This window comes from Dermacentor silvarum, chromosome 4, assembly GCF_013339745.2.
Source record: "Dermacentor silvarum isolate Dsil-2018 chromosome 4, BIME_Dsil_1.4, whole genome shotgun sequence".
NCBI lineage: Eukaryota > Metazoa > Arthropoda > Arachnida > Ixodida > Ixodidae > Dermacentor > Dermacentor silvarum.
Genome location: NC_051157.2, coordinates 7,053,666 through 7,079,831, shown reverse-complemented (window position 1 = coordinate 7,079,831; position 26,166 = coordinate 7,053,666). Strand labels below are relative to the sequence as shown.

Sequence of the window (26,166 nt, the reverse complement as noted above, 5' to 3'; positions counted from 1 at the left end):
CTTTCTTTTTTTTCATATATATGGCTATTTTCAGGTTTGTACACCAATTATGTAGTGCAATTACCTCCATGTACTAATAAATAGTATCTTGCCGAGGGTACTTTATGTGATTTAGTTTGCATTTCAATTGTGCTTTTTGTATCAACTGTATCGAAGTTGTGTGCTATTGCGTTGTGCTAATAATGCTTTTGTTATGTTAAGTTTTTTTGCCTTCTCGAATAACACTTGTTTTACTTTGATGTAACCGAAGTTTCCCCCAAGCCAATGCCTTTGTGAATGCATGTAAGGTATTCATAAATAAATATATTTAAAAATAAAAAAATATTTAAAATAAATGCACGGTAAGCAGACACACAGAAAAGTGAGTAGTATTCTTCTGTTCGGTGCAATTAATATTTTGAGTGCTTCTCCGGAGGCACGTTAAAAATCGCGTGAGGAGGGAAAAGAAAACCGCAACTGACTAAATATTTTCTAAATACCCCAATAAATAGCGCTAGTTTTGCGGGAGCACTCGGGAAGTGGTAAACTACAAGTTTGCAACCATCGATAGCGGGCTCTTCCCCTATCAATGGGTATAGGCGCGGATAGGAAAGTGTTAAGTGCAACAAATAGAAACTACTGAAAACACTCACCTGAGTTGTTGTGGTCTCTTAGTAGCTGCATTGTGGAATGCTCTGAATGCATTAGCACATTTCAGGTCTGTGCAAAGTCGATGCAGTGTGGACACATTCAATTTGCCATGATATCCAAGCAGGACAATTCTGCAACATTAGAACAGGGCCTAGCATGCGTCAGAGTGTCCTCTACACTTAGTGAAAAACCTTCAAGCATGTGAAGACAAAAACACTAAATACAATAAGTACTCTTACATTCCCCCTACCCCCACCAAAAAAAAAAGAAAAACAAGGAAAGAAAGGCAATAAACAAAGAAACTCTGTCACTGCTAAGCTCTTTTCAATTAAAAGCAATTTTTAACTGACTATATTAGCTAGGAAGTTACTGCTATGTCTTAAGACAAAAACAATGGCAGGTTTCAGAACAGCCTAGATAAGAATACAAAAAGGCAACAGTTCTTGCACACACACACACAAAAAAGCGCTTATACAGTTAAACCTTCATATGATGAACATCAATATAACCAAGTTCTCGATATAACGAAGCATGTAACACACACACACACACACACACATATATATTATAAGGATGTTTATTGGACGGCACTTGAAGTAGCGCAAGGGCGACTGTCCAAAAAGCGCAGCACGGACTCTCAGCACGAGCGGCGCTCGAGAGCCGAAGAAAATGACTCACTAGAAGGTACTGGAGAAGGAGACCCACTTCAAGGTGCTGGCACGGACGACCCACTTCAGGGTTCCAATGCTTCGCTACAATATAAACTTTATTGATGAAAAAGGAAGGAAGGTTTGGGGAGTATATAGTCAGAATCCTCTAATCCAGGGATTCGCTGGCTTTAGCCACCCACTGGCCCTGATACAAGAGACCCAACTGCTCCCTCAGGTTTGAGCTGGGCAGTTGTGCCTCACACTGCCCCGGTTTAGGATTTTCTGTATGCTTAACTGTGTGCTAAGTGTCTGTGGCTTTCGTGTGTAGCCCAAGATACGTGATGTAAAGTGGGGCTACCTTTGCACCACGGGCATTTAACATTAGGGTACCGGTCAGATAACATGACGTTTAGTCTATTCAGGTGCGGATTAACACCTGTGTGTATTTTTTTAAGATCTATCACATCCCTCCCCTCTTATCTCTCTGTGGGGGAGGGGCATATTTTTTACAATCGAGATGCTGGCAAGCTAGAATTTCCCTAGCACGTTAAAGGGTTTCTGCCAAATTAGTCTTTGCGTCTTCCTGCTTGAGGGGTGGTACAAGAACAGAAGCAAAGTCAGTATAAAAGTGGATGGACACGCAGTCGCGGAAGTCTGCAAAGCCCGAGTACTAGGGTTTTGGGTCCAAAGAGACTGCAAGGCATCACACACGATCAAAATGCTACGAACCACAACAGCATAGTGAAAATGATTCACAGAATCCCATATCACAAACAGGGTATGAAAGAGAAGGAAGGACACACTTAGACTCATTCAAGCCCTAGTCATGAGCAGAGTGAAGTACAGCCCGCCGTACCACTCACTCGGCCAGAACGAAGAAAGACAAATAGACGCCGTAATTAGGAGTGCTTATAAGGCTGCCCTAGGGTTACCCAAGTGCATGTCAAACAAAAAGTAGATGGCAATTGGATTACACAACACTTACGCTGAACTCAAGGAAGCAGTTCTCATCTCGCAGAGGGAACGGCTAACCCAAACCCACATTGGCAGGGCAATTCTTACAAGAGTGAGAATTCCCCCCTACCCCCAACACTTGGGAGAGCTGTTGGACGAAGTGTCGACCGAGACCAGGAAAAGGGTCTCGGTGGCACCTATACCAAAAAACATGCATCCGGAGTACCGCATGGCTCGACATCAAGCCAGAGTCAAGTGGCTCAAGGAAACAGTATGGCAAACCACAAGACGAATAAACACTCGATGTGGATGCGACCCGAAACAAGTTCGGCAGCGACGGCAAACATGGAAGCAACAAGAAAAAAGATAGATAAACGGTAGCCATCACAAACAACAAGTCAAGGTGGTGCGTGCCTCACTTCTAGGATCATCAGCCATTACCGCGGAAGCCAAGGCAATAGCCCTGGCAATATGCAGCAGCAAGCTGCAGGGCCTGAGCTCGACGAGAATTTCGGACTCACAGGAGGCCGGCCCTTTCTATTTGAGCGGAAAGCTACCCATGACGTGCAGAAAGTCATTAAAACCCCCAAACAACCACAGACTGGTTTGGTGCCCGGGGCACGTGGGTCTGAAGGGGAACTTTTTATAACTTCCTGTCCATAGAACACCATGTACTTAAAACGTCAATACAGTAAAACCTTGTTAATTAAACCCTCATTAATTTGGATAATTCGGACTTGTCCTCTTGTCCTGGCAGGCATATGCATTATTCAATGATATCAAACTCTTGTTAATTCAGACGTATTTGCCCAGACATCAGTTAACTCGGGCAACTTTCGGAGCTTGGCTATTGAGGAGTGCGGACATTTGCGGCGTCTAACCGAAATGTAGCGGCAAAGTCCGCATTGCCATAGTCATCAGCGGAAATTGTACGCGAATGACAACGCCAAAACTCTTCGTGCCTATCTGTGCCTTTAAAGCCTTTATCCTTGCGTTTACCGCAGTGCATAACTCTGCGTAGGCCGCATGCTTTCATAATTGCATAGTCATCCGTGATCGCGTCGATAGCAGCCGCAGTTTCTTACGCAGTGATTGCGGCAAACAGTAGTTTCATTTTGACTTGGTGTGCGCGTCGGCCGCGTACCTGAAGAACTGCGTAGTCGCTATCCATCATCGCGTCGATAGCGACCGCTGTTTCGTCCGCAGTTGCATTCTGACTTGGTGCATGCATCGGCCACGTGCCTTCAGCACTGCAATGTCGCGTTCATAATCTCGTCAAGAGCAGCCGCGGTTTTCTTCGAAGCGGTTGCACAAACAGTCATTTCGTTCTGACTCGGTGCAAAGCTGTCGAGGATAATGAGCACCGGCGACGGGATGGAAGGACTATCTGTTGGCGATGAGGTCACTGGCGAAAAAATAATGGGGATGTGCGCGTGATAGTGCAAAGCATGTCGCAAATGAAGGCGCACACCGCAGCCGTGCTGCGAAGGAAGTCGTGAGGCCGCGATCACCGCTGCAAGAGCCAATGAGTTACGAGATAACGAGAATTTCAGCTTTCGCACTGCTTTTCTGCAAAATATCAACAAGGTTTGCTCATTCATATAGTAAATAAAAGCGTGTTGACGTAGTAAGCATTTGCTTATTGTTTTCTAGATACCCTCGATAATTCAACATTTGGTTAAGTTGGACATTTTCTTCGGTCCTGTGTAATCCGAATTAACGAGGTTTTACTGTATAACGAAGTGTGTTTATACACGATTTCAATATAACAATATATCACTGTCTCCACAAAGGAATGTTGAGGCAATAAATGGAAGCTTCCGTGGAAGGGGATGGTCAAATGGTTCAATTACAAGAAGCTGCTTGCGAACGCATCACTCAAATCGCACATTGTACGACCAGGAGAAACCACCGAAGTAGAGCAGTGTTCCGTATAGGTCCATGGGAGGCAGGCAGAGCAAGTTGGCAAGCGTCTCCTTCACTAGCGCGGGCGAGGCTGCGCCTGACTGTCAGTGTGGCTGAGTGCATATGCAGCCCTCATGCCCTGTTTGAGAGGCAATCTGCTGCGTGTGCAAAGACTAGGTAAGTTGAAATGGCGTAGCATCATGCGTTGTCTTTCCGCACATTTATTGCTGAAGGTTGCATAATTTGAGTTTTGGAGAAGCATTGCGAGAGGCAGACAAAGCATTCGCTCCTTGCTGCCAGCACTTTTCACAACAGCATTGTCCTACTGCAGACGACACTATCAGCTGCAAGGGAAAAGTGGACATGAAAGCGTAGCTGGCTTCGCTTTGTACTGCTGATGTGAAGGTATCGTTGACATGGCATGAAACCATCTTTCGTCATTGACCCTAAAATTCAACCAAATGATATTTTCTTATTAAAATTTGTTTTTTTCAGTTTGCACGATCATTCGGAAAATTTCGCACCCCTTTCCAAGTAAGAAAAATCCATCGGATATTGTACTTATTTGCATAAAAGGTTAAACTTCAATAAATCAAAATTTCAATATAACAAAGCAAATTGCCGATTTTACCAACTTTGTTATGTAGAAGTTTATTTGTATAGCAAAAGCATGCAGTTGCATGACCAGTGACGTAACGATGGTGGTAGGGCGGTTTCGTTATTCTGCTGCAAACAACATGCCACAGGTTTGATTTATAGCAGGGCATTCTAATGAGCATTAAGTTCCCGGTGCATGTGAGAGAAAGAACCAAGTGGTTGAAATCAATATGCAGCTCTTGTGTAACAACTTTCAAAAACATGAACAGCTGAGTCAAACAAGGCAATGGATGCAGACTGCAGAGCACAGCCCTTTGAGTCTCTGCAGTAGCAGCTCGCTCAATTGCTGTAGCTGCACATCCCAGCCTGACAAGCTACTGCCTTGGCTCAAGAAAACAAGCAGATTTTCTGCACAGAAATAATTAACTGCCATCTGTCTCTCTGCACTGTAATGCAACCACAGTTCTCTGCATACCCTATCATTGACAAGTTGGATTAGTCAAGAAATGCAATCCTTGCTGCAAGGCCACAGTAGAGAGCCGATTAACAAGCCCTGACCAGCAAAAAAAAAAAAAAAAGAAACAGACGCATGGAGAGGACTGAAAGCGGCACATGCAATGAATGGGAAGGGCAAGGGGAATCAAGATGTTCAATCATGGTAAAGGAAGGCCCAGTTTTCAATGCACGTGGAAAATGAACATTCAAGACTCGAATTATTACATAGGAGAACTAAATTTGCTTATCTTGATATATGTGACAAATAAAAGTTAAGAAGACTGAAGTGTCTAATAAAAATAGAAGAAAGCTGCATTGATGTTTGTCTTAACACGAGTATTGAAGTAAAGGGACCCCCCCCCATTTCCATTCCCTTCTCTCCAAATGGCAATTTCCCATAACCTTTTTTTTTTTTTTTTTTTTTCGCGGCTACGTGTTCATTGCAGACTGGTGCACAACTGCAACACCACAACTAAATTTCAGCCTCTGGGTGGTTTAGGGGCCTTTTAAGAAATGTCAAACTTGCATTCCTGCATGAAAATATCTGAATAACTGCACTTCTCACTAAAACAAAATTACTCCAGAGACGAATGAACCTGTTTCCTTTTTTTGCAAGTAAGGAACCAACTTTTCTTATATTTATCAACACCTGGCCCTTATATCAAGGTATTTGTGCAAATCCCAAAACTATTCAAACTACTTGGTTCGAAATTATTGGACACTAATTACTATTCACTTTGACTTTGCTTCAAACAAAAGATATATATTAGCACACGCCTAGGTAGTTCCAAGCAGTCCAGGCATGCAATCTAGTATTTAACTTCTGAAGTAAAAAAAAAAAAGTATCTATTAATAACAGTTCTTTTTCCTTTTCCAATCTGTTCTCTTCTGGAAGTGTAAATAAAACTTTTTATTGTCTCAACTTTCATATTCGACCTCCTGGTCCAATTTTATCCACTGGCAACGACGCTTCCGTCAGACTGTAGAAGCTCGTAATGCCCTCCACGAGGGGCATCTGTCATAGAAGAAGCCCGTTATCGTTAAACTGGAACTGACCAAAACAACAGCAATGACAGCCAAATGACAGTTACGTTTCTAACAAAGAGCAGGTATAGCTGATAACAATGTTGCCCAGAACTACGTCTGCCTGTGAAGGAGCGAAACAAGAACTGCTTACCGCCACATATGAGTGAAGAATATTCTGGGGATGATTGTCCACTCTTGGAGGACGCAATATTGCTGCAAAGAGAAAGGTTAATGAGGGTTCTGACATAGACAGCACAATGTACAGTCAACAAAACTCAGCCATCATGTCCAATTCAATGAGATCAAGAGCTGGAGGTAACAAACAGGAAAAAAAAAAAGAAAATGGCAGTTCCGCATAAATGGTGTTGCATTAATAGCGATACTAGTACAGTGTTTAGATGGGTAAGTGTAGCGCGAAGTGTAGTTCAGCGCTTCTCTGCTTAATGACGACAAACATGGCGCTGCGGTCAGAGGCCTGTCACAAGCTGCGCGCATTGTGTGCTGCTGTGGCCATATTATAGTGGAAACGTGGCGTATTTATCACTGTATTTAAGCTAGAAACCATTTTCACAGTGAAACCCTAGATTTCTGAACGTAGCAGAGCGCTGTCACTTGCGAAGGTAACGTACATGCCTTGTCCGTCAGCTGTTTGTTTCCCAGTTTGAGAGGCAAAAATATAGAGCTCTTAAAGCTGTTTTGTTCAGTAAACACATTAAAATAGAGTCTACGAAGAGGAGAACAAATTCTGAATGGATGAAAGAGGCCTTTATCAGTTCTTCTAAAGGGAGAGCTAGAGTGAAAATTTGTTTCACGAATCAGTATGCATTTGCTGTATGCAAACGTAATTTGCGCAGACAGTATTCTTATACCATGAAATCGATAATGAAAATGACTTGGTCTGGAGGAATGTAAAATACAATCAAATAAATATCAATATTCACACAAATAAACTCCCTGGCTTTATTTCTCTGCCCGTACGGGTGCTATTATAAACAAGATGTATGGTAATTTGTGTCGAGCTGTACACGTTTGGAATATAAATGAACAACCTTTTTTGGCAATAAACAAACTTGTTTTCCTGAAAAAAAAAAAAATCTATTTCTTACATTATTCGATGATGAATGATTAACAGTGTGGTCTATGAGAAGAGTAGCAGCTTGTAGCATGCAAAATAATAGTTTGGACTTTTGATGTTCGCATACGTATATTATGCATACGTATATACACATACGTGAATGTAATAGGGTAACACTCAGATCGCACGCGTAGGAGGAGGAGGAGGAGAGAAAGAGAAGGCAGGGATGTTAACCAGAAATGCCCCAGAGTAGGTTGGCTACTCTACTCTGGGGGACGGGAAAGAGGGAATAGAAAGATGAGATAGAGAGAGGAGGGGGGAGGAAGGACACGGTGAGCTCGCGCACGCACGCAGAGGGCCTGAGCAATTCAAAGGCGTTCACATAGGTCAGTCGTCCTCAAGAAAGACAACAGTGCCTTCACAGCTTTGTGGGCCGACGAGCGATGGGGACGGTCTTCAAGGAGCACCTGCACGGACAACGGTCAAACATCAAGTCGTCGCAATGCGTTCGATAAAGTTTGTCTTTCCGACTGAAATCAATCACAGTGACACAATAAATGATCTATGTTCTCTTCGCTGCCGCAGACGTCGCATGTAGCACTTTCGGTCATTCCAATCAAAGCACAGTATGCCTTCGTGAAAGCCACTCCTAACCACAGCCGGTATAGAAGCGATGCCTCACGTCGGTGAATCCCGGGTGGAGGTCGGAGTTGGAGCGAAGCGCGTGCCAGGTCACGAAGCTGCCTTCCAGCATCTGTCCTGGAAAGAAGAATGGGAACGCAGTGTTGTTCTTGATGTGGCTCTCGGACAGCTTTGTCTGCAAGATCGTTTCCACTGATCCCGCAATGGCCAGGTAGCTATTGGAAAATAATTTCGTGGCCTTTCTGTTTGACGTCGTGGTGAAGTTTGACAAATTCGTACGTTAGATGTTCGTGCGCTCCATGTCGGAGAACTGCCTGCATACTTTGTAAAGCCGGTCTCAAGTCGGAAAACACGGCCCATGTACCAGGACTCTCTGCGTCTATAAATTGAAGTGCACTGCGCAGAGCCGTGAGCTCTGCAGCCGTGGACGTCGTGACATGTGAGGTCTTGAATCGCATTGTTACTCCTCTCATCGGCATAAACACAGCACCGCCAGAACTGGTCGATGTAGTATATCCGTCCGTATAGACGTGCACGTGACTGCTGTATCTCTCGTACAACAGGAGTAAGCTCTATTGTTTTAGTGCAGACGGTGATAAATCTGACTTTTTCTGAAGTCCTGGAATTCTAAGTTGGACTTCAGGATGGCACAAACAGCATGGAGAAGACACCAGCCTGGCCGGAGGTGCGTACCCTGATGTAATCGAGGCACGATATGCACTGACAGTTGTGCTATATGACGTGCGGAGTCTATCCACGGTGAGTGCGGCGAGGTGGTGGCAAGGAGTCCGGGCAATGTGCGTTGTGATTGAATAATCTTGAGCAATAGCGATAGTTTCAGCCGTTGACGCACTGCACGGTACTCCAAGGCACATCCTAAGAGCTTGCGCCTGAATGCTCTGAATTGTACGCAAATTAGTTTTGCAGGTGTTGGATATCCAGGAGTTAAACCTGGATATAACAAAATTGACAAATTCCCGAAAAACTTCGTTATAAAGAGGATTTTGTTATGTGCAGGTTCGGCACGAAAATTCGAAAAAGAAACGCTTACCGTATTTACTCGATTCTAACTCGCCCTCAATTGTAACGCGCACCCGTTTTCCGTTTTCGTCGAAGCACTCATCCTTGGCATGTCACACCAGGTACCGGATGCGTGGACGCGTGTCGTTTCGCACAAGCGCGAGGCATCGGAAACGAAGAGCGAGCATCACAATGGCGTCGTAGCGTCGTATAGTGTTACAGTAGAACCCCGCTGTTACGCTCCCGGGGGCTGCATTTTCCCGGCTGTTACATAGTTTTCAGCCGGTCCCGGCACAGCTCCCACAGAATCCAATGCACTGGTAACCCCGCAATTGCGTCGCAGCTGTGGGACCGTTCCGCATCATACGTTGCAAACTCCCCCCCCCCCCCCCCCGCGCGCTGGCCCGAGCAGCAATTTTGACTTTTCATGTCGCGTGGCTCGGTGGCTTGACGATGGCACTGGCCGCCCAAAGTGCCGGGGGCGACAACTATGACGTATTTTCGGTTTCCGCCAGCAAAAGTATGGCCCTCGAGATCCGTATTTGCTATATAAAGGTGGTGTCTATGACGCGTTGTGGCCCTAAAATTGGTTTTGGCTCATAGATGTTCCGTATAAAGTCCAAGGACGATAACGCAGTCGCCGCGCGCCGTATGCTGTACGTGTGAGTGAAATCGTGCGAGGAGAGCCGACGACCACGTCTAAATCTCGCGCGCGCAAGAAAAACAGGGAGGAAGTGCGCCTTCTTCCGTTGCGCTCAAGGCACCGGCGAGAGAGCGAGGAGGGAGGGATAGCGGGGCGGCATTGTACTGCGTACTGCGCGGCGCGGCACCGCCGCATCTTGAAAGCGACCTGCGTTGGGGCAGAAGTGTAGGTGCATCGGTGGCTCGTAGCTTTGTGCGTGCTGTGTGTTCTCGGCGCTCAGTTTGCATTGAAGCGATAGACAACAGCACGAAGGTCACTTCGCTCGCTTCTTCAGCGGCGCTTCCACACGCAGCCAGCGTTTGACGGCGCGTGTCCGCGCTCATCGAGTGTGATGTGTCACAGCGTGTACTAGCGCGTCGGCAACATCAACTGGAAAAGGAAAGAGTGCCGGCTTGGCGGGCTATGCCAGCTGCAGCCAGCGGCAGGATCAGGTTTGAATTAATGGAGAGGGAAAGGTCACGCCCGCGGCGGCAAGATCGCCGGGTCGACGGATGCAGGCCCGCCTCGCACACGCACGCATGCACACGTGCGCTCGCTTGGCATTTCGTCGCGGCGGAGAAGGTGCTTCCGGTTGCTGCTCGCGCAAAAATGACAAAATCTGGGGCGAAATCTCTAGGTTGTCGGAGGGGAAAATTCGTTATATCGAGGGGGTCTCCCGCTGCCACTTCATTACGTAAAGGTATCAAATACATGTGCTTCTATGGAGTAGCGGTGGGGAATAGAAAAACTTCGTTATATCCAGTAATTCGTTATATGGAGGTTCGTTATAAGCAGGTTTAACTGTAACAGGTAGGCTGCACCGGAGGAACCCAACAAACAACACCCTGTATAGCTGTAACATGGATTGTGTGGATACCCCCAGTTCTTTCCTGCAAGGAACTTGAACAGATGACAAATAGCCATCAGGCGCTTTTTCACGTGGTTGACGTGAGGAGTCCAGGACAGATCTCTGTCAATCACAACTCCCAAGAACCTATGACTCTTGCTGAACGATATCACTTGTCGGTTGATTGATATGCCGTATGCAGACATTGGCTTCCGCGTAAATGCCACCACTGCGCACTTTTCCCACGTCATATCCAGTCCTTGTTTACGAAGGTAGCATGATGTCGATGAGGCCGCCTTCCGAAGCCGAGCGCAAAGCTGAAGCCGTGTCCCCCCCGACGTCCAGATACAGATGTCGTCGGCGTAGATAGAGTCGAACAGTGCTTAGCAGGTTCTCGATTAGTCCAATAAGGGTCAGATTAAAGAGCGTCGGGCTTAGTACTTCGCCTTGAGGGACTCGGCGGCTACTGTAATACTGGGGTGTCGGGCCATCCCCGGTGAGCACGTAGAATGATCGCATCTGTAGGTAACTGCGAACCCAGAGGCTATGAAAAACACGGCACCAAATGGCAAGAATCTTAATAGCCAATGTCAAAGCAGCTAGGCCTAGTGTTGCCGGGGTTGTGATGGCTGCTAGTGGGTCGGCGTGCGAGATAATCAAAATGGCGGAGGTGGTGGCTTTGATTAATGCCGTTTCGAGCTGACTTGCGGTCACGGTACAAAGCCCGGAAAATCGGACGGTAAAGGGTTCTTGCCTCCGAAATTTGAGACGTTCTTATATATTGACTCTATGGGGTATGTGATGGTGCCGTGAAGCCATCCAAATTATCGAGCATGTCGGACATGGAGGCACCGCTTGGGAGCAGTTTCAGCGCAATTTCGGAGCAGGATGCGGATTGGTGTAGCGTGGCACAAATGGCGCAGCACTTCCACCCCTGACACCTGCTGTCAAAGCAGAAAAGAAATTACAGCAGAAGCCATCTTTGATGATTATCTAAGTCTAAGCGAAGCTTTCCTCCTGTGCACGCGGAACAGAGCCCGAGAGAACCCACGACCTTCCAGGAAAACGCTGACTCGAGGACCGCCACCCTGAAGAATCGAGGACCCTGATGATCGGAACCAGACGCATTCACATACGTTACACGCCACCCCAAATTTGTCTTCGACAAAATGTTTTTGAAACTATGTGTCTGCGTCCCGCAAGTGGCGGTCCTCCAAACGGCGGCGCTTGGTCCTGGCGGCCTGTTCAGCAGCTATTCGCTCGGCATGCCACTTTCTTCGGCCGTGCATATCTTGTCATCTTGTCGCTTTGACTCCGGCCTCACTGCTTCAATATGATCGCATACCTCTGTAGTCTCTGTAGAGCCTTTGCACTCTTACGCTCCTCTTCCACTTGATACTTTCAAGGGCCTATTGTTGCATCTGCAAGCAGAGGCCTACACGCAACATAGCACAGCTAGTGCAACCGAGTCGCATCCATTAGTTGCGCGCACTCCCATAGGGGCAACTGCTGCAAGGATAGGAGGCACCAAGCGAGTAGCGGCGTGTGAGTGGGCACATAGGAGAGTGCACGTATGTGCATAGAGCAAGGAAGGGCCGAGCCAATAGTGACCAGCAGTTGGTGCATGGGGGTGTGCGTGCATCAGCAAGAAACTCTGTGACCATGGACAGCCTTGCGTTCGACCTTGGCTTTGACTAGGCAAAGAAATGCTTCACATTTAAGAAAGAACTTAATGTGATGGCAAAGACAACTTTAAGGCCATCCAGTATGCTTAGCAATTAATGCGAGCAACAGTCAAATGAATACAGACTGACAGCACAGCTCAGTGTGAGCCTTTTACTAAAGTACTCTATGTACATACTCACTGCCTGTGTGTCAAGAGGCGCATAAGGTGATGGTTTCTCAGATAAACTGGACAAAACTAGCTGCACTACAGTCAATGGCAGGAGGGAGAAACTACAAAACACACCGGGGTTCTGCAGATCCTGCAAATAGAAAACATGGGCAAATTATTTAGTTCCTTCTAGGCTTGCGTGAATATAAATTTTCTGGTTCGAAGCAAAGTCAAAGCAAATAGTAATTAGTGTCGAACAATTTTGAAGTGAATAGTTATAACAGTTGTGAAATTTACATAATACCTTAAAGGGGTCCTGAACCACCTCTCAGACTTTGTGAAAACACACAGTCCGTGGATAGCATATGCTGCTGTTAACATCACAGCCAAACTTTGCGGTCGTGTGCGGCGCGTGGACCCTTTTCAAGCATAATTTTTTATTCGAGCATCAAGGGACTGGAACGGCCTTCCACACGCCATCGCAGTCATCACAAGCCCATCTGCCTTTACAGAAGCTGTTGTCACCCATATCTGAAAAGAAATGCCTGTTTCTAATGTTTATGTTATTAACCACCCCTTATGTAATACCCCTCCAATGGGGTTTTTAAGGTAATAAAGTGAAGTGAATTGAAGTGGAAGTCTCAAGCGGAGCGCAAGGTCACCTTTTTCTCAAACGCTTTCTTTTCAACAGAAGCCTGCTCCTCACTTTTTTCTGGATGCTTTATTTCGTAATACAGCAGATTGATTCCCTTACACGGTTTCTATTTATTGGCCAATAGCTGACATGCAAAAGCAGTGAACCGTTGCTTGCTCTCGCATCCACGTCGTTATCGAAAGCAGTTGGCCTGCCAACGCTATTGGGCGAGTTCGTGATCTCGAGAAAATTCTCACTAATACATAATTGCCAATGTTGAGTTAAATAAATGAAAACTATATATCTATGCAATTTCAAAATGACAGAAAAACAATTTCATCTTTGCATTGGGCATAGCGAGATGTCGGTGCAATCTACCACGGAGTGCTGCGACGAGCCCTCTCAACTTCTGGCCGGAGCTTTGCCTTCTTGGCTTCGCCACTGTGTAGATTCCAACGCGCTAGCGGTGACCAATAGAGAGAGAAAGCCGGGTATTGGTGCGATAACTCCACTTTATAGCTGAAGGATTCCAAATATTTTTGCGACATGAGATTCGTGGGACGACATACTTTAATAGTAAGGCTATTAGACGCATAGCTTTAGAAGTACTTCAAGGCCCCTTTAAAGTCAGCTAAGCATACAAACGCCGTGGACGCAGTTTTCGGTTTATTTCTTCTCAGAAAAAAAAAAAAGAAGGCACATGTTAGAATCGGGCAAATACCGTAATTGGACACTGTGAGCTACCATTATTGCTTTGAAATCTTTCTAGGGCAGGCCGAAAATATGCATTTTTGACGGGAGATGACATGTTCAATGCATTCAATGTCCCCTGAGCTCTGCCGAGAGACACTGCCAGTGAAGGGGTCACTAATGGGGTCACTATAGGGGTCAGGCGCATGCACGCAGAGTGGCCAAGTTCGAACTATCCGGTGAAGGTCAATTTTAGGATTGAAATAACTAAACTTCGGGCCCATAGAAATGCAGGAGCGCTGGCCGGCACTTTCAGTCGAGATCAAGTTAACCAAAAAATCGAATTAACAGAAGTCGAATTGCAGAAAGTCTACTGTGATAGCCTTGTGACAGATCAGTCATTAGTACCTATTTCTTCACATATACAGCTTAAACAAATTTCATGTAGTGCATCACCTTATTTTGACTATCTTGTGCTCCATTTATTGTGTTCAAATGAATGTGCTTTTCTTTCTCAAACTTGTATAGCAATTTTTTTAGCGTTATTATGCAATTATTGTGTCTTTTTTGTCAGCACAAACCCAATTTGTATAGCAGATGCATATCATCTACTTGCCTTTGTTCAATATCGTTCTTTGTACTTACATGCCTTATTATGAACATCTTAATGTAGTGTCACAAGTTCTTATCAGGATACCACCACACACAATGGCAATTCAAAAAAACCATGAGCTTTTAAGGCAAGCCCCCTGTTTGCAGTACTTTTGGAGCAACCGTGGCAGCTCTTCTACTTAGGATATAAAGTTGTCGTATAAACCATAAAAAAGCTTAATTCTTGTAGATTCCAACTATATATAATATAAAGAAATCGATTCATGTGATTTAGAAATAGATGTTCAAGAACAAGCATGAGATACATGGTTTTTGCGAGCTGTGTCTCAGTTGTGACCATATTTTGAACAAACTAGCGCATTTACTGCATTGCGGCTTGCTCTGTAGCTTTAGGACATATATTTATCTATTTCCTAGACACAGCAAAATAATGTTGAATTTTTACTTTTTGGATAATTTGCTTTTGAAGATTGACAATTATTGCAATCTTTTGTTGTAAACAGCCCGGCAATGCATTGTTGTAAACCTTTGTTAGTTTTAAACCGCAGCTTCGTAGCTTTAGTACCTTCCCGCAAAAATGGGCAAAAGTAGAACCACAATTCTAAATATTGCTTAATTTGGCTCGCATTATTAGGAAAACTAATAAAGGTACATGAATGAAATTTTTTGTCCTAAATGGAAATTCCTTGAACTCTAACTTTTTCAAAATTTAGCTTCCTTGAGCATGTAGTTGCCAGGCTGTTTACACCAGAAGATTGCGATATTTGGCAATCTTCAAAAGCAAATTATCCAAAAAGTAAAAATTCAACGTTATTTTGCTGCGTCTAGGAAATAGATAAATATATGTCCTAAAGCTACAGAGCAAGCCACAATGCAATAAATGCGGTAGTTTCTTTAAATATGGTCACAACTGAGGCACAGTGCGCAAAAACCATGTACCTCATGCTTGTTCTTGAGCATTTATTTGTAAATCACATTAATCAATTTCTTTATGCTATATATAGTTGGAATCTACAAGAATTGAGCTTTTTTATGGTATATACAACAACTTTATATCCTAAGTAGAAGAGCCACCACGGTTACTCCAAAAGTACTGAAACCGGGGGGCTCGTGCCGCCGGAGTGGGACCGCCATCTTAAAGAGATGATCATGCAATGAATGTGTCAGTTATGAAATTACTTACATAATTGAAATCTACAACATCTGCATAGCATGTGATCGCTGTGCAGATGGCAAAGACAAGCCAGAATGTAGGAATGACCACAGATGACTGTAGCCCCTTCCACCTTTCCCACATGGTGAGACTGGTTACTAGGACCTGCAGAGAGATTGACAATCATCTCAAAAACAATCAGGGAATGCCTATTTTAGGTGCGCAGCAGGACGAAGGCCTCCCCCAGCTACGCCCATTTATCCTTGCGCCAACTGACACCATCCTATGCCAGCAAATTTTCCAATATCATCGCGCCATATGCCGTCGTCGAGTGCGCATCCCTTGGCACCCATTCTGTAAATGAAAATAAACCATCTGCCCTACACATCACGTGGACTGCCCATTTACATATCTTACTCTTAACTAGAATATATCAAATACACCAGTTTGCTCTCTAAACCACACTGCGGTCTTCCCGTCTCTTTAACGTTGTGCCTGTTTCTTGTTCTATCCCCCGCTATATGATCCCGAACTTCTTCTCAAGCTTCTTTGTTCACCTCCAAATTTCAGCCTCGGATGTTAGTGCCGGTACTATGCAATGATTGAGCACTTTTCAAGGATAGCAATAAGCTGCCAGTCATGACTTGGTAATGCCTGCCGTAGGCGCTCCGATTCGTTTTTATTACTTTCCTTCTCATGATTAGGTCTCCCTGTGACTAATTGGCCTAGATCAACATACCGTTGCACAAGTTGTACTGACTGATTGTCACTAGTGAATTCTCTTTCTCTTGCCAGGCTATTGAACGTTACCTTAGTCTTCTGCATATCAATTTTCAGACACTTACAGACCTTACACTTTCTCAGCCAAGGTCCCTAATCATTTGTTGCAAGTCATCTCCATCATTGCTGAATGGGACAATGTCATCTGCAAATTGCAGGTTCCTGATCTGTTCCCCACTGATCCTTGCACCTAATCTTTCCCAGACTAACAGCTTGAATGCTTACTCCATGCCTGCAGTGAACAGCATTGAAGAGATTGCCTCCTTGACTGACTGTCACCCTTCTTAATCGGTATTCTTCTGCTTTGCTTGTGAAGCCAGGGATGGCAAAAACAAGTGTGACCATGAACTAAACAACTGCTGTACTCTCTCAAACCTGAGTACCTACCCGTGCTCAAAGAGAGCTTAAAGAGACGCTAAACAGAAAAATAGGTTAAGGTGTATTAGTACATTACCTTTCCAAAATAAAAAAAGGAGACTCGATAAGCCAGAAAAGGTGCAAAAATGATAAATTAAAGGCATTGTTGCTACTTCACGCGACGCTGCCTTTTAGGTTCCCACACCAGATCACCGTGACTTTACAGGTTTTGGCGATGTCTGCTTGGTAGAGTCTAGGTCATTTTGTATCAGTAAAGTTGTTGGACTATGCTTTATTCAAAGGAGCTAAATGGCAAACATAGCTTTGAGAACTTTTAGTGCACTACAATGGCCCAAACAGGAGAAAGTGCATTGACATCAGTGACGTCACACTGACGTGCCGGTTCAGCATAAACATTGAAAAAAAGAAGCTTGCTCTAATTTTGTCTTCTAGCAATCGCCTCTTACCACTAAAATATACTTCTGAAGAATAATTTATCAGTCTAAACTGATTAAATGCTTCTCGTAAGTGTGCCTTTAAGAAACATTTTCCAGTCTAAAAAGCCCCTTTGTTGCATAAGTTTGGCTGTTGTCACTTAAGTTGATGTCATGGCGAACTCGTTTAGGAAAGCATGGCAGCCCATACTGCCTAAACATACAAATAGCCAATGACTCATTGTATCCAATGCTTTAGACTAGCTCTGAGCGTGCTTTTCATTAGAGCCGTGGTTGCCATCGTAGCTGTTATGGTTGCTTGTTACTCTTGCAACTACCTTTTCTCTCTCGTGTGCTAAATAAGCAATGTACAGTTGATACCAGATATATAGAACTCGAAGGGGATCACGAAATAGTTTGATATATCGATAATTAAAAATATGTGAAGCTTATCCGAAAGCTCCACATGTCGTGGTCAGTTTCCCAAGATTGTGAAAACGTGAATTTACTAATTTCGTTCTTCAAGAACGTGTTGAACAAACAATAGTTGACTTACTTCCCACACAAAATTCGCAAGTCATTTTCGCTGCAGTGTTGTCTTTGATATACTTATCACAATACCAACCTTGAAAGACGTATCGCTTGGATGCAAAACCTTGGTGCGCCTCATGCCCGTCAAAATGCATGTTGTGCATTTTAATTCATGTTGAGGTAGAAAAGGGACACAGCACGGAAGCAAACCAGCCTGTATGCATATGTGCTATGTCGCCATCAGCACACTCGTATTGCCTGAATTCACATGCCTTTTGGACAACAGCCGTTCGTCCATTACGATATGCCATTTAAACAACCGATTGTCAATTAGTCAATCAGGCAGTTGCATCAGGTTTCACTTTCAGAACGAACTTCTTGTTGAAGCCTGTCATCCTCGCTTCTCGTCTAGCCTTAGTCCAACTGTCTCTTCTTGCATGCTACTCTCTGTGGCTAGTACTGCACTTTAGATTCAATGCCTTGTTTCATCGCACCTGCGAAAACAGTGCCATTGCTTCGGTGCAAATATTTCTGTAGGGACAAGACGTTATAGTGGCTCTGTTGGGAGAAGAGCAGTTGCAGGGGTGCGGCACGTTTGATATATTGAATGTGACGGTGAACAAAAGTTTGATATGCATGTAGTACAGCACTATAAGCCGGCATGGGATTTTCAAGGGAATGTTTCCATTTTCTATCTGTTGCCATGTTTGAACCCAACAAGCAGCTTCAATTTTTTTTTATTACCTGTAGAACCCTAACCCCTACTTCTTGCTAGCAGATCCCTGGCTTCAGGTAGCGAGGCACGTTTCCTTCCTAAGATTATTGGCACAGCAATTCAGTGTGACCAGCAAAGGGTTCCTTTTATGTGGCTCAAGAGAAAGCGTATCATCAAAAACACCTAAACTTGCAACTTTGCATGAAATAGAGTTCATGCAAGCTAATTAAGTAAGTAGCAAAAATTAATAAAGCTTCAAATGTAGGAAATGTTGCAGTAATGACGCTGCGTAATAATCAATTCCTATTGAAAAGCCAATACAGCAGACTTCCTTTAATTCGACTTGTGTTAACTTGATCCCGACCAAATGTTCTGGCTGGCACCCATGCATTTTTGTGGGCTCGAACTTTCATTATTTTGATCCTGAAAGTGACTTTTGCTGGATAATTCAACTTGGCCAGGCATGCGCCTGATCCCTATAATGACCCCAATAGCAACCAATTTAGTGGCATGGTGGAACTTAGGAGACAGTGAATGCATTGAACACACGTCATCTCCTATTGAAAATGCTTATTTGTGGCCTGCCCTAGGAATATCTTCAAGCAATAAACATAGCTCACAATGTCTGATTATGGTATTTACCCAATTCTAATGTGCACCTTTCTTATTTTTTTTCTTTTCATAAATATTGGACCAAAAAATTCCTGCACAGTGTAAACACAGTGTGTTTTGTCATTTTTTATGCTTGTTTAGTTAAACCAGCCAAATAATTTGATCAATTTCGTTGGTCCTCTCAGAGTCGAATTAACGAAAGTTGACTGTAATCGCAAATCTGCTCCTGGCTTCAGGATATCACCAAGATCTGCTAAAAAATGCATCATGATTCAAGTTATCTTCCTCTCACCCTGCATGAGAGACGCTTTTAGAAGACTACGTATTATAATTGGAATACCAGACCTTTAGAACAGATATCTCTAAACTGATGCTATCTCTAATATCTCTGCAAAGTGGGTGTCGCAGTTATTATCCCAGCTTAGATTTCACACTGCTATGTGTGCCTTATGGTGAACAATTAAAACTTAATTAGTGATACAGTCGAATCTCGATAATTCAAACTCGAAGGGGCCCGAAAATTTGTTCCGAATTAAAAGAATAACTTATTTTTGTAGTATTCGTGCACCATAGCACGATGTACGAACGGTGCGAATCGTGAAATGCGGCGCGCAAGCACATAGCGAGCGAGGGCCACAAAACTGCCCACGCCGGCCAACGCTCGCTTCCCGAGAACGGCAGAAAACGAAACTTCAGGGAGCGGGCAGCGCCGGCACGGTGACGTGCGCGTGCGGGGACCGTCAAAGCTGAGGGAGGAGGGCGGCAGAGAAGCGGATTTGGCCTTGGCAATGCCGTCACTTCGGTGGCTCGCCTTGCCTTCCCTCTCAACTCCCTCGTAGCTCCCCCACCTTCAACTGTCTCCGTGACTGCCTCCGTGCGCGCCTGCCGGCCTGGCGCCAGCTTAGCCCCCTCCCTGAAGTTTCGTTTTCTGCCGTTATCGGGAAGTTGGCTGAACTGGGCCTGCGCCGCTGCTTCCCTCTGTGCCGCAGCCGCAGTGTTGGCTGAGACCTCGGCACGTACACGCTTTTTCCAGCGCGACAGTGAAACGGCGACCTTGCCATTTCAACGTAAAATTTCTGCCGCGTTTTTTTTTTTTTCGTTTTCTCCGCACGGCGTTGAGGGGTCTCTCCTAAGCTTTTGCTCGATGGCGGTGTCGGAGCAATGCCGGTCGGAGGTGCCGCGGCGTGATTTGGCGCGCTGCTGAGGGCATTGTCGGTGTGCCGTATGTTCGAATTAACCGTCGCAAATGCTTTTGCGTTCGAATTACAGGGCGTTTTCGCCCATAGGAATACACACAACTTTGACAGGACCACAGCGTCAGTTCGAATAAACCGGAAGTTCGAATTAACGAGATTTGACTGTACTTTGTTTTTGGTGATTGAACATTGTTATTTGTTATACAAGTAGCATCCACCTATGCAGGTAATCCACTAGATGAGACCAATTTATGCTGTCTGTCAAATGTAATTTTTAAAATATATCTGTTCCAAATATAAAACTCGCACAGGATGTCCCAGTTGCTTTTTGTTAATGTGCAGTCTTTGTCAAAAGTATACAGGTTACTTCATGCCTTTATCACGTCATAATTTGGCTATGAGATGCAATTGCCGTGCACTCCCGACATTCCAGGCCTCTGGAAGATGGGTACACGAGTTCTCTCCATTCCCCAAGACGTTGAGGTTAATACCACAGGAAATTCCTTAGACAGCCTGTAGCCAGCCTGGCAATAAGCAGGCAATGTAAACCCTATACTTTTGACAAACAGTGTATGCTTATCTCTTTAATTCCAGTCATCTGACAAAACACATTATCTTAATTTCTTTGCCTCATCAACTTCAACATCACATATATATCATCCTTCTTAACAAAGGCAGTCAAGTTTAACCCTAACTCTTTCCGTACCGCATCCATTGGGCATCGTTAGCTAGCTATCGATGGTTTGAAACGCTGCTTTCGAGCCTTTCCCCGCTGCTCACGGACATACTGGGCTATCGGACATGAAGGAGGAGAACTATAGTTTAGTTTGCTAAGCAGTTCGCTTTTTTCCCGTCAGGTGGTGATTTTTAAACGTGCTTCGAAGTTTCGCGATCATCAAAGCAGAACGCAAAAATGTCGGCTCCGAAAGTGCCGCGTGCGCTTCGCAAGATCGCAGATATCGCGATTCCGCTGCCTCTGCGGCTGATCTTATCGATACATCGAATAGCAGCAAGTCAGAGGACGCTGACTTTTCGCCGGATTTTGAATCTGAAAGCGGCAACGATGCAAACCAGCCCGGAACATCAGCGGCCACAGCCGGACACACCCAACTGTAGTGCTTGCAGTTAAATGTTTGTAGCGGAATACCTGTTCAATGAGAAATTTTGATATTTTCAGACATATTGCCTATTAGACGGCAATACATTTTGTATATCTCATAATTTTTGTCACATTTTTTTCTTAGTAGATACAAGCGTGTCTTTACAAACTTTGTTCAATATTATTGCACAATCTTGATTTTAACAATTTATATCTTTTTTATGACATACATCTCACTAAAAAAAAAAAAACCTTTATACATGAAAAGTGCATTCATTCTGCTTTTTGTTTATGTGTTGCATAAAATAGTTCCTTCAGAAAAAAATATCTGCTGTAACCTACAAAAAACACCTATTTTCCCCATGGTAGGGAAAGAGTTAATGAATTTAGCGCCAAAACACGATCACAGGGGAGGACATAGTGACAGGACAAGTGTGCAAAGAAGAATTTGTTACTCTATGGCTCAGCTCCCTCAAAAACCGTGAAGAGGCTCATTGCGATGCTGTGTTTAAAGTCTGCACTTGGGCAATCATGTCCGCATCTCATGAAGTTTAGTTTCATTTAGCAAGTGGAGTATTTAAGAGCGGCTGGGCTCCCTCTCTAGTTTTTGACTTCGGTTAAAGGTGGCACAGCTCACGCCTAAAGGATGAAAGAATGGCCTGAAGTGGTGCCCTATATTCATAAGATAATCCGTATCCCTAAGAAGGTTGTGAGTCGGCATGATGTACTAATGGTTTTCGCGTCACCAAACAAACTAGCGTAGTTATGCCCTTGCATTACAGGGAATGATGCTCAGCAGTCAAAAGGCTGCAACAAGAAGCATGCCCGGCCGTACACGAAATGTGCTACTGAGGTGACCTGCGAAATACCCTTAATGTAAAGGAGAAGCTAAGTTGGCCAGACGGGGCAATGCGTCAACGATCGGGCGAAGGAAAATGCACTTAATGGCAATACCACAACCACACTTTGCGGTGATACGGATCCTAGGAAAGAGCAAAAACAAGCTAGATCACGAATTCTAGGAAACATTTTTTATCAAAAAGAAAAGTAAAAATTGTGCGACACGAGACTTGGTTTGATTTGGAAATGTATTATCTTGAAAGTTTTTGTTAGTTTTGTTGGTGTGAAGTGAGGTGTGAATACACGCACGGAGCTCATGCATCACGAAAAAGAATAGCTTTAATGTGCCCACTTCTTGCAAAAAGAAACAGTTGAAAGTAAGTACTTGTCCTGTCTTTATGTCCTCCCCTATCTGTGATCATGTTTTTGGCGCTAAATTCATTAATGTTCGACATGCATAAACAAGCCCAACAACAAATACTACTAGCAGCCAAGTTTGGTGACAATCTGGTATTGGGAACAACATACGAGTGTGCAAAGAACTACAGATGCTCCGGCCACTTCTGCCAAGTCTGCTTCATGGTGAAGGTAGAGCAGCGAGGACACCACCAGTTTTGCTGTGCACACAATGAAAGTCAACACTTGAAAGACCTGCAATACAACCAGAGAAACAGTTCTCAATTACCCCTCTGAGTGTGTGTCTCTTTCTTATTTGCACTCTTTTCAACTTATTCAAGTAACGTAAAGCTTTTCGCTAATGAACCCCCAAGGAGCATGCATTGTATAGCAGGTACGTATAATACGAATTAATTGTCCCAAAAACTTTTATACAAATGCAAATGGGTACAAAACAAGTTATACAGTAAAATCTAGTTATAACGAAGTCGGTAAGATTGGCACATTCCTTAGATATAGCGAAATTTCATTGTACTGAATTTTCATTTTTATGCAAATAAGTACAGTCGTCTCCATCATCAACAAAACTTGTAAGACTGCCACTGCCACTAACTTGATGTAATTACACCATACTACCCCCTCTTCTCTGTAATGTTATTAACCCTAAGAGTAAATACATGAAATAAAATGAGATTGCCAAACTAAGAATGACTGAAATTTTGTACACCTTACAGCGTGCCGTTCAAAAACTTGTACTCCACCAGCATGACCTCGTGCTAATTCAGCAACCGAGTCTAGCAGTAAGAGCGACGTTTTTGCTTTAATACGCCGCCAGTGCCTCCTCTAAATCAAAACTAGGAAAGCCTAGTCAATCCAGAGGTCACCTATCATGTTTAAACGACGAGACAAACTAGCTGCTATATTCACTTCTTTATCCTTAACCTGTGCAACAGTGTTAAAAGTGTGTATGACATAAAGTGCTACACCTCTCAGCGTGCGTGCGCGAGCTCACCGTGTCGTTCCTCCCCCCCTCCTCTCTCTACCTCATCTTTCTATTCCCTCTTTCCGGTCCCCCAAGTAGGGTAGCCAAGCAGACACATTTCTGGTTAACCATCCCTGCCTTCTCTCTTTCTCTTCTCCTCCTCCTCTGCATGTCTCTCTCAATTAATGGAACTCCTATTAATCCGAGCATGTTTCTCCGGTCCCTTGAGGCGGGAGTTTAACGAGATATGCGATGGGCAACCATGGAAATCACATTTTAAGTTTACTACTCTCCAGCTTGGTCTTGCAGGGTTCGTAAAGGTTTCCAAGGCAAAAATTCAAGGATATTCCAGGACTTTCCAGGACCTGCCACAGGTTTTTGAAGGACACAAAGCGGCATCCAAAGTAGGATTTCTTGATTCTAACATTCCCAAAAATGACTAGTTTTATTGCACTTACAATAAATAAATGTACATCACAATTACAATAAAAGTGTCTAGCGTTAATAAGTTAACACAAAATGAACGCTTACAACAGCGGCTGAGATTTCTCCAGTATAGGCTGGATAAATCACCAAAAACATTCATAACATTCAGCATAGGGTTATTGTACTAAAATAAAAAGAAATAATGCATATCCCAATGATGTTAATAATGTCTAGCCTTGTTCACTTTGCAAGTTCACACCACTACCAAAAAAAATAGTTTGCAAAACACAATGAATGCTTCCAACAGCTATTCTGACTTCTCCAGTATTAACTTGGAAAGTTTACCGAACATTTCCAAACCATTCGGTGTAGTCTTGCTACACATCCATTAAATTATAACAAACAGATGTACATTGCTATTTCCAAAACATGCCTTGTCTTGATCATTTCTCAAGTCCACAATATCAAAAGTTAACACAACGAACACTCACAACAGCTGCTCAGGCTTCTGCAGTATTAGCTGGGTTGGTTCATCTATAACATTTCCAAAACATTCAGCATACCGTATTTTCCGGTGTATAAGATGCATTTTTTTCTTAATTTTTCATCGGTGCGTCTTATAGAACGGCGCAACCCCCTATGTACGTTCTTTTTTTTTTTTTTCGGAAAAACTGCCGCCAAAATCGGATCCGATATTATGGCCAAACGAAGTGCGCTGGTTGACTTAATTGCTACGGGTTCTGTGCGCGCTATCGAGGTGCCAGGTTCTTGTGATCGAGTTCCCGAGCGCCGTGCGAGAAGGATGGAGCAGCAACGCATGCGGTGGTAGGCCGACCGCAGTCGATCGACCCCGAAGTCATCGCATCTGCGGATCGCTGTCAAGATACGGCGCACGCCGCTGCGTAAACTACGCATTTGCTACGAGAGTACAGGCAGCCCCTCCTCCCTCCAGGGCAGCCTTCCTGCTTTTCCTCCCTTGTGCGCTATTCGGCTCACCGTCGCACGCTTTCACTTGTACATACAGCATACGGTGCGCGGGGACGATGCTATCGCCATTGGACTTTACACGGAACCACGACGGCAGAAATGCACCTGGAGTGGAAATATATGGCACCCATGCGCTTGCGCGTGACCCGCATTCACGCTGCGAAACGTCACTGTAACTTTTTATTGCGATAGCAATTATATGAACACTTCAACCGGATTTCTGCCGTCGGCGTCGTCGGCGCTGTGAGGTGCCGTATAGGTTTCAAGGGCGATAATATCGTCATCGCGCGCCGTATGCGTGAGTGAAAGCGCGTGGGGGACGCGTGCGCTATCACGGAGAGCGAACGCACGGCCGAAAGCAAACGCGACCATCGCGCGAAAGGCCGTGGGGGTATGGGAGGGAGGGAGGCGAGTCCACGCTGTGCTCCGGCACCAAAGGCAATGGGGCGTACGGGCCACTCAATCTCCCACGCGAAAGCAAGAAAGCGGGGAGGCAGCGCGGGAGGGAGGGGGGGAGGGGGCGCAGCTTCTACTCTGTAAACAACTCCGTTCGTACTTTGCCCGACTGTGGTCGTCGCCCGCACGGTCTCTTATCTCCACACGGCTCTGACCTTTGTATGCGCTGTGCATCCGCCGCTCAGTTTCCTTTGAAGCGATAGACTGCACGAACCTTGCCCGCTGCGGCGGCTGCGATTGCTGCCAGCGTTTTGACAGTCGTCTGCGGTCATTCAGTGTGATCTATTCATGTTTGCTTGAGCGCGCTGACACCACGCTTGTTAATTCAGTTAGTAAGCGAATGTGTCCAAGTTTATGCAGCCGATAAAACTATTATCCCTACTCCGAATAGCTCTCTACTAATTTGTTATCGCAATTGATGCTTCGCCTTTCGGGCGAAACTGCGACTTTTTTAAAATCACTTACCGAAAGAACAGGTGCGTCTTGTATACCGGTGCGACTTATGTGCGTTTTCTTTTTCTCCGGAAAAACTGCCGTTTTGAGCGGGGTGCGTCTTATAGAAAGGTGCGACTTATAGAACGGAAAATACGGTAATGTTATTGCACTTACATTATCATAAATAATATAACAAACCTCCACCCAAAGGCACTGAACATCAGTGGTAAAGTTGCTCCACTATAGCTCTCTTTAGCTTCACTAGCTTCACCTCGCGCGCAAGAGTGAAAGTGGGAAAAGGCAGACCAACGGGCGAGGAGTGAAACGAACGACAGGGTGAGGAAAGCAGCATAAACACTGCCAGCCGAGGCAGCACCGAAGCGCAGCACGGGTCTCTCGCTCCGTTCATGGTTTGACGCGGTGAAGCCTTTTATTTTTTCCGTGCAGTTCTGAAAAACCGAACCATGTGTACTC

The 26,166-nt window shown here is 44.7% G+C and overlaps 1 protein-coding gene across 1 annotated transcript in view; it reads right to left on the bottom strand.

Annotated features, from left to right (window-relative positions):
- The window catches only part of LOC119449376 (multidrug resistance-associated protein 1-like), a 190,562-nt gene that overhangs the window by 151,301 nt on the left and 13,095 nt on the right, over positions 1-26,166 (bottom strand). Inside the window, 5 exon segments of the mRNA XM_049666741.1 lie at positions 633-761; positions 6,409-6,470; positions 12,389-12,508; positions 15,477-15,611; positions 22,539-22,661. Of these exon segments, the coding sequence (XP_049522698.1) occupies positions 633-761; positions 6,409-6,470; positions 12,389-12,508; positions 15,477-15,611; positions 22,539-22,661 (569 nt within the window).